This window comes from Chinchilla lanigera, unplaced genomic scaffold, assembly GCF_000276665.1.
Source record: "Chinchilla lanigera isolate Chin_1 unplaced genomic scaffold, ChiLan1.0 scaffold00012, whole genome shotgun sequence".
Classification (NCBI taxonomy): Eukaryota; Metazoa; Chordata; class Mammalia; order Rodentia; family Chinchillidae; genus Chinchilla; species Chinchilla lanigera.
Window position 1 is genome coordinate 167,527 of NW_004955413.1, and position 11,116 is coordinate 178,642.

General features: G+C 40.2%; 1 protein-coding gene across 3 annotated transcripts in view; it reads left to right on the plus strand.

Moving 5' to 3' along the window:
- The window catches only part of Golph3l (golgi phosphoprotein 3-like), a 28,962-nt gene that overhangs the window by 12,831 nt on the left and 5,015 nt on the right, over positions 1-11,116 (plus strand). For 2 of the 3 annotated variants that reach the window (XM_005378663.2, XM_005378664.1), the window contains exons 3-4: positions 9,029-9,160; positions 10,482-10,596. In XM_005378663.2, the coding sequence (XP_005378720.1) occupies positions 9,029-9,160; positions 10,482-10,596 (247 nt within the window). The remainder of the gene's footprint in view (positions 1-9,028; positions 9,161-10,481; positions 10,597-11,116) is intronic. The other variant, XM_013511413.1, reaches the window with a different exon arrangement.

An 11,116-nucleotide genomic window follows, 5' to 3' on the forward strand; every position in this document is an offset into this window, starting at 1 on the left:
TTTTTTTTTTGGTTTTTCTCCGGTACCGGGAACCGAACTCACGACCTTGTGCTTGCCAGGCAGGTGCTTTGCCGCTGAGCTAAATCCCCAGCCCCTTAGGTTTTTGCTTTAATAATTATTTTTGAGCCAGGCATGGTGGCGCACGCCTGTAATCCCAGCACTTAAGAGGCTGAGGCAGGAGACTCATTGCAAGTTCAAGGCCAGCCTGGGCTACAAAGTGAGCTCAAAGCCAGCCTGAACTGCATAGTGAGAGCTTGTCTCAAAAAGACCAAAAAAAAAAAAAAAAATTGAAAGTTCTACATGTGTGTTTTTATACTTTTCCTATTTTGCATATTACCTAATAAAAAGAAGTTTTAAAAACTCAATTGAAGCCAGGCATGGTGGCGCACGCCTATAGTCCCAGCACTCGGGAAGGCAGAGGCAGGAGGATCACTGTGAGTTTGAGACCATCCTGGGCTACAACATGAGTTCAAGGCCAGCCTGAACTGCATAGCTAAACCCTTTCTCAAAAAGGACAAAAACAAAAATCAAAAACTCATTTGAAAGCCAGGTATGGTAGCTCACACCTATAGTCTGGGGGGAGGGCTGAGGCAGGATGATCACTGAGAGTTTGGGATTATCCTGGGCTAGTCTCAAAAAACAAAACAAAAAACCCAATAAATAAATAAAAATTTTTAAACATATACTTATTTGAAGAGTTTTACATGTTTTGAGATACTATGCTAAAAGGCTGGGAATATAGCTCAGCAGCATAAGCGCATGCCTGGCAAGCGTGAGGTCATAAATTTGATTCCTGGTACGAAAAAAAAGAGATACTATGCTAGGAAAGAGTAATATTCAGAACAGCTTCTAAATCCTGTCTCCATTGTTTCTTTATTTGCAGTACTTTTCATTTATAGTTGTTGGCAATCTGATAGCACTGTCATTGAGACAGAAGTTATATATGGTCTGGAAAACACTAAAAAACAAATGAAATTTTTACTGTAGTTGCTTTGATACTGGCTGAAATGTTTGCACACCTGTTGAGATTTTTAGTCACCAGGATTATGCATAAGTTATGCCTAAATAAATTGTATGCTCTGAAGTAAGTTATAGTTTAACCTTAACTGGGCAGCTAAATTATATAAAGTCAAATATTGAACTCAAAAAAAAACAAGTCCGTTCCCTTCTCAAACAGGAGCCACAATTACAACTCTTGAAGGCCAACGAGGTGGAGCAGGCCTGTGATCCCCGCACTCGGGAAGGGGAGACGGGAGAATTGCCACAATTTGGAGGCCAGCCTGGAATATACAGTAAATTCAAGGCCAACCAGAGCTATAGTAAGGTGCTGTCTCAAAAAAAAAAAACAATTATGACGCTTGGAGTAGCTCTAAGGCAGACAGAGGAGGAAACAGTCTTAAATCAAAGATTAGTCCCTTGGGAAATTTGGAGAGGTTTTTGTTTTGGTGTTTTAAAACAAGATGTCACTGTGCAGTTTATGCTGGCCTTGAACTCAGTATGTAGTCCAGGCTGGCCTTTAACTTGAGGTGATTCTCCTGCCTCAGCCTCTTGAGTGCTGGGACTACAGATGTGTGCCACCATGCCTGCTGGGAGAGTTTAAATGGGTGTTTATAGCTCAAGTTGAGCTTTGCCATGTTATTTAACATACTTACTTTCAATCATAATTTATACATTCAAGAAGTATTTATTGAGAGGATAATAGCGTCAATTATAAGGGATAGTCTCTGCATAAGCAATATGTAGCCTAGTGAGAACAGTTCCTCCCAATGTAGTATAATAAGTGATTTGAGAGAAGTATCTATAGGCACAACTAAGTGAGGAATGTAACCTAGAGGATGATTGGAGGAGGAAGCGTATTAGAAAACATTAAAAGAAAATGTGACTCTTATACACAGTTTTCAAGTGCAAGGAAAAGTTGGAAAGGAGAGTATTGATTGTTTTAGCCAGAGCTAGTGGTGTGTGCAACGGCCAGTGGGCAAAAACAGTGCATTAAGAGCACTTAAAATAGTTCAGGATGACCAGAGCATGTTTTAGTGAAAAGAGGCCAGAGAGATTAGTAAGCTGCTGTTTGGTTTGAATACTATGCTAAACTATTTAGACTCAGTTCTGAAGGCTAGGAAGGAAGATATTTAAGCATAGGGAAGGGAGGACATAATTGCACTTGAGGTTAAAGATCGTCTTGGCTATTGTTTTTTTTGTTTGGTTTGGTTTTTTGAGGCAGTGTCTTACCCTGTAGTTCAGGTTGGGCTTGAACTCACTATGTAGTCCAAGTTGGCCACAAACTCACAGCAATCCTCCTGCCTCAGCCTCCCAAATGCTGGGATTACAAGCGTGCGCCACCACACCCAGCTCATCTTGGCTATTGTGGAATTAATAGAATTGGAAGACCAAAATAAAAAGAGATGGGAATATAGCTCAGTGCAAAAGCCCCATGATCTGTCACAGTACCAAAAAAGTATATATATATATATATATTATTGTGGAGCAATAACAAAATAAAAAATCAGTTCTGAGATTCAAGAATTGGGTGGCCAGGAGTAAATTGGGGTCAAGGTAAAGTGGGAAAACTAGGTTTATTTGTGGTCCCAGTTATGTGGCACTCCCCAGCCTCTCCATGTTGGCTCTCAGCAGAAACATATGTGGAAATCTCCTTCTCTAGTGAAAGATACATGATATGACTGAAAAATAGTGCTGAATGCTTAAAATTTTTAAAAATTTATTGTAGTAAGAGATATACTGCCATTAGCCCCCCTCACTTCAAACACACTTCAATGTTCTTTTCACTTTGGGGTCTGAAAGTCCTTTTTCATGAATGTCTCTATTGTGCTGTCATGGCTGCCCCAGTACACCAAATCTATTCAAATCATCTACCTTTCATGGTATTTTGACTTTGAGGAACAGCCAAAAGGCACAAGATGCCACATCCAAGGGAGTAAGGTGAATGAGGGCACCCCATAATATTTTTACCAGCCTCCCTTTTGTTGGATGGCACTTGGCAGCAGCTTTCACTGTATTTTTTATCGCACTTTGTAAAGAGGACTTCCACCCTCTTTAGAAGGTGCCAGGAGCCAGGCATGGTGGTACACGCCTGTAATCCCAGCATTTGGTCAAGGCCAAGGCTGGTTTACATAATGAATTCAAGGCCAGCCTGAACTACATAGTGAGACCCTGTTTCAAAAACACTCAAAAGGGCCAGGGATATAGCTCAGCGGCATAAGCACTTGCCTGGCAAGCCTGAGGTCATGAGTTCAATTTCCGGTACCAAAAAAAAATCAAAAACACTCAAAACAAAAAAAAAGCCAAGAATGATGCCAGGTAACATACACTTGTAATCTCAGCACTCAGCCTGAGGCAGGAAGATTGCTTCAAGTTTAAGACCAGCCTGGGCTACATAGTGAGACCCTATTTCAAAAAAAAAAAAGTGTGTTTAAAGTGACAGGAATATTTTTAGAGGGATTAATGGCAGTATGTCTTTTACTGTAGTAATTTTTTTTTTTTGCCGGGGGGACAGGGTCTTGCCATGTGTTCTAGGCTGGCCTTGAATTCATGGAGAGCCTCCTGCCTCAGCTTCCCAAGTGCTGGGATTACAGGCATCCACCACCACACCCGGCATTTTTTTTAATTTAAATATTCATCACATATTTTGATCACCCTGGTATGGTCAGTTTAGTCCTCTGGAATCCCAGATTCACACCAGTTAAATGCAAACCGTTTAATCAAAGATGGTCAAACAAACGGCTGTAAGAATCAGAAACAAATAATAATAGATCTCTCACATATTAAAATAACCAGAATATAAAATGTAACATTTTAAAAGGAATAAAAGAATCACAAGCTGGATGTGGTGGCACATGCCTGTAATCGCAGCCCTGCTGAGGCAGGAGGATTGTTACAAGTTCAAGACCAGCCTGGGCTACAAAGTGAGCTCAAGGCCAGCCTGAACTACATAGCGAGACCCTGTCTCAAAAAGCAAAAAAAAAAAAAAATCAAAAAGTGAAAACCAGTAAGAAATTACCATAAAGAATGGTGCAAATGTCAAAAATAAATAGTACTTTTACAAATGAAGAATTGAGAAAATCAAAATTGCAGTGTTAGACACAGAAGAAGTGACAGTTAGTAAACTGGAATCAGATATGATGTAACTCTTCAGCCCACAGGTGTGGTGATGTGTGTTTGTACTCCTTACTACTCAGGAGGCTGAGATCTCTTTAACCAAGGAGTTAGAAGCCAGCTTGGGCAACATGGTGAGATCTTGCCACAAAAGGAAAAAACTAAAATACTTCTAGAAAGCAGTATAGAGAATGATTAAACACAGTCGGGTGTGGTAGCACATGCCTATAATCCCAGCACTTGGAAGGCTGAGGCAGGAGGATTGCTTCAAGTTTGAAACCAGCCTGGGCTGCAGAGTGAGCTCAAGGCCAGCCTGAACTGCACAGTGAGACCCTGTCTCAAAAAGATAAGAAAAAGACTGAAGTCCTGGGAATAATAAGAATTGCTGGGCATTGTTGTGCATGCCTGTAATCCCAGCACTCAGGAGGCTGAGGCAGGAGGATTGCAAGTTAGAGACCAGTCTGCACAATTTAGCAATTAGTGAGACCCTAATTTAAAATAAAAAAAAATTTAAAGTAAAACAAGTGCCAGGGATGTAGTTTGGTGTGAAGGCCTTGTGTTCAATTCCCAGTGTGTATATGGAGGGAGATCAGTCAGTTTCTCATGTATATTTCTAGAATTTCTTATGCAAGCCAGGTGTGTGGTGCACACCTCTAATCACAGCACTTGGGAAACTGAGACAGAAAGATTGCTGTGAGTTCAAGGCCAGCCTGGGCTACGTAGTGAACTCAAAGCCAATACAGGGAAATCAAAATTGTTAGAGATGAGAGCTGAGAATTTTTGAGAGCTAAGTAATTAGACCTTAGGGTCAGGAATCACAGCATACACCAAACAGGATAAATAAATTCACACACAGTCATAGTGTCAGATTGCAAAACAAGAGACCAGGACCTGGGTGAAATGAAACATCATGTGCAAAGAACCCACAGTCCATAAGAAGGATAGATTTCTCACTGTGACTATGGAAGATAGAAGAGGCATACGCGTGGAGCTCCAGAGAGGTCTGCACCGAGATTCCTGCTGCCTATGCTAACAGTTGTGGAGAGGACACTAAGTGGTTGCGGGGTCCCAATGTGCTGGGAGGCTGGAGAGAAAACGCTACAAAAAATGGCTTTCACCCCAGATGGTTCATTTGAGATGTTAGTAAGAATTGCCTCCTCAGTATTCTATAGCCGTGACGAGGAGGAGGCCAAGGAGAGAAAACAGAGAGACCAAGAAAATGCAGCTGCTTTTGCTGCAGCATCAAGAGAAACACCCTGTCTGATTCTTGGGGCTCCAAGAAGAACTCGATGACTACAGTCATCTGCTACCACTGTTAAAAGCCAGGCCACCTCAAGAGGAACTGCCCTAAGAAGCCCCCTAGGTAGGCCCTGAATGCAAAGATGACCACTGGAGATCAGTCTGCCCTCTGAAGCGGAGGCCCCAGAGTTCAGACCCATCCTACCAGTTAGTCTAACAGGAATGAGGGGGCCTGGGGCATACTCTGCCTTCTCCCTCTGGCCGGACTGTCATGTCCATGGAGGAGCCCCTGGTAATCATGACTACAGAGGAAAAAGAAAACAGCCTGTTGCTAGACACAGGTGCAAGTCTTTCGGTCCTTCTTTTCAATCTTGGCCTTCCTTCCAGCCGTCATACCTCAGTGAAAGGAGTCACTGGTGAGGAGGTAATATGCTATTTTTGACAACCCTTAGGCTATAACTACTTATTAGATCCTTCTTGCATATCTCTGTCTTCCTGAGAAACCACTTTGAAGATACCACCATGTATTACAGCAGCCATTGATATTTTCCTACTAATCTGTCCATAACTCTGTAATGTTTGTATTGTTCCTATGCTATTTCGTAAATGGATGTATGTTTATTATTATGTGTTTCCTACAACAACCATTGAGAATAGTCAATGAATATTCAGTTGGTCACTCATGTATAGCTCTATTTACTTTCTTTAGAAACGACTTTGAAGATACCAAAGTATAGTGCAACAACCATTGATAATAACCTACCACTTTTGTCTGTACTCACGATTATTCGTCTATTCGTTTTCCTGAGAAATGATCTTGTAGATAACAATATGTAAAACAACAACCATTGATAATTTCCTCCCACTTTGTCTGTAATTCGGTAAGCCCCCCTATTACTAATGTTACCCTTCTTTTACTCTTTAAAATAAAAAAATTTTTAAAAAAAGAAGAGAAGGCATAGTATCCTCAATGTGGTAAGAGAAAACTATCACATTTCAATTTCATGTCCAGAAAATTATCCTTCAAAAGTGATGGTGGAGGGGCTGGGGATTTAGCTCAGCGGCAAAAGCGCCTGCCTGGCAAGCGCAAGGTCGTGAGTTTGGTTCCCGGTACCGGAGAAAAACCAAAAAAAAAAAAAAGAGTGATGGTGGAGCCAGGCATGGTGGTGGACACCTGTAATCCCAGCACTCGGGAGGCTGAGGCAGGAGGATCGCCGTGAGTTTAAGGCCAACCTGGGCTCCACCGTCTGTTCAAGGCCAGCCTGAATTATATAGTGAGACCCTGTCTCAAAAAAAAAAAGTGAAATAAAGACATTTCAGATAAAATAGAATTTGCCTCCAGCAGACTTTGACTTAAGTAAATTCTACATTAGGAAGAAGGAAAATGGTACAAGAGGTCTGAGATGCAAGAAGGAATGGTGAGCAAAGAAACTGGTAAGCATTTGAGCAAAGCTAAGTGCTGCCTGTATAACATACTAATGATGATCATTAACATTTAATTTGTAAAGTTTTAAAAAGGTATTAGATAATCAGAAGAATGGTAAGAATACTGATTTTTATAATTTAGACTTCGTTTTTTAAAATTATTTTACTAAATTATTTAAATGGTCATGCATGTTTAAATTTCAAGAGATCACTTCTAAAGAAGTGAATGGTACAGAGTATATAGCTCTGTGACACAGCACCTGCCTGGCAAGCATGAGGTCCTGAGTTCAATTCCTGGCACCAAAATAAATAAATAAATAAAAATACAAGAAATGAGGGCCAGGGATATAGCTCAGTGGCATAAGCACCTGCCTGACAAGCGCAAGGTCCTGAGTTCAATTCCCAGTATCCCCCCCGCCAAAAAAAGAAATGAATGCATAAGTTCTAAGTAAATAAGAAGAAAAAAGTTTTTTAAAAATTTAAATATTTTGCCACTATTTCATTTTATGACCTCTACTATTCTTGATAACCTCTGTAAGTTTTAGTTTTGTCATCTTTAACATGTGTTTAATAGTACTTTTGTTACAGGATTGTGAAAATAAAATTAGACAATGAATATTTAAAAAGCACAAATCTAGTACCTAATAAATATTCAAAAAAAGACATTACTGCTGTTAATAGAGATTATTTAGTTCAGCTCTTAACTGATGTATAAAGCCATGCTCACCCATCTTCTGCAATGAGAGAAAAAGCTACAGCCAAATACAGCTAATGAATACTGAATAGTTCTGATAACTCTGATAGGTCTTCCTTGTATTAATTGTACTGTTTTCCTTTTTTGAGACACAGGCTCGCTATGTAGTTCAGATTGGTCTAGAACTCACTATATAGCCCAGGCTGACCTCAAACTGCAGCAATCCTCCCGCCTCAATTACAGGCATGCACCACCACACCTGGCTATTTGCCTTTCATTTAAAAGTTCAAAACATCAACAGTTTCACACCCTACCTAACCAACATGATCTCATGGTTTTTCTTTAAAACATATTTGAGATCTCCTTCCTTGACACTTGTGCTCAGAATGCCATTTTGAAGAACAGGCAGAACTGTGATGATAGCAAGGCTTGGTGGCACACGCCTATAATCCCAGTCTCAGGAGGCTGAGGCAGGAGGGTTGTTGCAAGTTCGAGGCCAGCCTGGGCTACAAAGTGAGCTCAAGGCCAGCCTGAACTGCTTAGCAAGACCCTGTCTCAAAAAGACAAAAAAAAAGAATTGAGATGATTTTCTCCACCTGGAAATTCCTCCCTGACATATTCAATCTACTCTTCAAACCCTGGCTCAAGTCCTATAAACTCATAATAGCTGTTGATGCCTATTTCTTTTACTGCTTTTTCAATTAAACTTTTATTCGAGCTTTATATTGTCACAGAATTTTCATCAAGTTTACATGATTTTTCCAGCTAGATTTTCAGGGTCTTAATGGCCTTTTCTTACATCCTTGCATATTCTCTATACCTCCTTGGGAGGAGAGACAGGATTTAAGTGTCAACTTCTTTTCAGGCACTATACTAAATGTTTTCTTGCATATTTCATTTCATTTCATCCTGGCAGCAAACGTACGAAAATAGATACCAGTGTTCCCATTTTACAGATGAAGACATTTCAGAAAAGTTAAGTAACATGCCCAAAGCACTTAATTAGTGAGTGAGTTTCTACCAACAAAACAGCTTGTGGCTGCTAGGGATGTAGTTCAGTGGTAGAGTACTTGCCTAGCATACACAAGGCCCTGGGCCTTCAGTTGGGGGGATGTTAAATGATTCAGACTTCTTTCCTACTTGACATATTTATATCCGACTCTGAAATTTAAGAGTGTCATGGTGGTGCTAGGGATCTAGCTCAGCAGCACAAGTGCCTGCCTGGCAAGTGCAAGGTCCTGAGTTCAGTTGCTGGTGACAAAAAAAAAAGTGTGTCATGGAAACATTTTTTAAAAAGCCAAAATTCTTCTCAAAAGTTAAAATTTGGTGTGCCAATTATCAACTTATGGTGAAGCCATAGAAGTTCACTGGAGAGCTTGAAAGTAGTATCGGGAGGTTAGGTTAAGGAGATTAAAGAAACATTCTCTTCTGTTACTCTGCTTTGAGCTCGTGGTGTGATATGAAATAAATCACACCAAAAAAAATCACACCTTAGGATCCTGACTAAAAGTCAGTACCCTTTTCAGAGCATTCTTTCTGTTCTCTTTCCCCATTTCCTAGGGTTACACATCTTTCTGGAATGACTGCATATCATCTGGCCTGCGAGGGGGCATCCTAATAGAACTGGCCATGCGAGGTCGAATCTATCTGGAACCCCCAACCCTGCGAAAGAAGCGCCTACTAGACAGAAAGGTACAGCCTCATCTGTGAATATCCTCTTCACTTCTGGCAAGGCAGATGCCAACAATACCTTTTAGAATAAGATCTGAATAGTGATGGAAGATAAATGGCTATCCCATTCTCTGAATAAATTTAATTATTCTATAGCAGAGGAAGAAACCTAAATACCCTCAACAAAGTCATAGGGATCATGGTTTTGTCTTTTTTTAATGCAGAAAAATTTCATGTAGGATGCTGTTGATTTCTTCCTTTATATCTTTAGCTATAACATTATGAAATAGAGTAGGTAGAAAGAATCATCTGAGTCTGGTCAGTCTTTGCTTAACCCAGGTTATGCTCTGATAACTATTCAAGGTCTCTTCTTTTTTTTTTTTTTTATTTTAAAGATAAAAGGAGGGAAGCATTAACAGACATACAACATTTTACAACATATCACAAGCACAATACAGACAATACAGAGTTACAAACAAAGTGGTAGGGAATTAACAATGGTGGTTGTATTACATATTGATATCTTCAAAGTGGCTTCTCATGAAAACAGATATAGACATGCAATACTGGTCAACCAAAGACTCGTTGACAGTTTCTTTCAGCATAGAAATAGAAGTCAAGGTCTCTTCTTTCATTTACTACAAATCCTTTCTACCATGTGAACTATATTCCTAGATCCATTTTCTTCCATTTTCTTACTAACCTTTTCCACTCATAACTTGTTATTTAAACACTGTGTTACAACTAGTCTTTTGACGTCACCAGCTTCTTTTCAGTCTTTTAACCTATAGGTGCCTTTTGACAACCACTTCCTACGTGAAACTTTCTCCATTCTTGGTCTTTTTTCATATAGTATACTCTTGCTTCTCTAACTATATCCCATTTCCTTTACTTATTTCCTTAAAATGTCTCCATTTTTTATGCCTTTGTGTGATTTTTCTATATTTTTGGAAATGCCACTTACCTTTACAGCTGTGTCTATCACCTGTATGAGATTAACTCCAAACCTGGGAGTGGTGGTGCACACCTATAATCTCAGCACTTGGGAGGCTGAGCCAGGGGCATTTCCACAAGTTCAAGGCCAACCTGGGCTGCATAGTGACTTCAAACTATGCAGTCTAAACTACACAGCAAGGCCGGGGATGTAGCTCAGCGGCATAGCACCTGCTTAGCAAGTGCAAGGTCATAAGTTTGATTCCTGGTACAAAAAAAATAAAAATAAATAAATAAACTACACAGCAAGACCCTGACAAGGGAGAGAGGGAGAAAGCGGGGAGAGGGAGATATTTTAATTTGAATGGAACAAATAAATCAGGATCCTTTATTTCTTCTTTTCTCATAGGTACTGCTGAAGTCAGATAGCCCAACAGGTGATGTGTTACTCGACGAAACTCTCAAACACATCAAAGCCACCGAACCCACAGAAACTGTCCAAACATGGATAGAACTACTCACTGGTAAGATGACTGAAAATCATTCACAAAAGCCAGGTGTGGTGGCGCACACCTGTAATCCCAGCACTCAGGAGGCTGAGGCAGGAGGATCATTGCAAGTTCCAGGCCAGTCTGGGCTACAAAGTGAGCTCAAGGCCAGCCTGAACTGCACAGCAAGACCCTGTCTCAAAAAAGGACAAAAATCATTCACAAATTCCATGCTTTTGTTATCTTTATTCTACCTTTAAGGTTGGGAAAAGAAGGACAGAATTGCCTTATCTTCTGCCACACTACCCTGAAAGCTTTTCAACAGTGTTTTTTCACAAAAAACATTAACATCTTCATTGGGATGACAATCAGGATGTTGACATTGATACAGTCCATTAATCTTGAGCTTCCCACTTTAAACTTGATTCTCTTTGTTGCCAGTATCTTTTTCTTTTTTTTCTTTTTTTTTTTTTTGTCTTTTTGAGACAGGGTCTCGCTATGCAGTTCAGGCTGGCCTTGAGCTCACTTTGTAGCCCAGGCTGGTCTTGAACTCGCA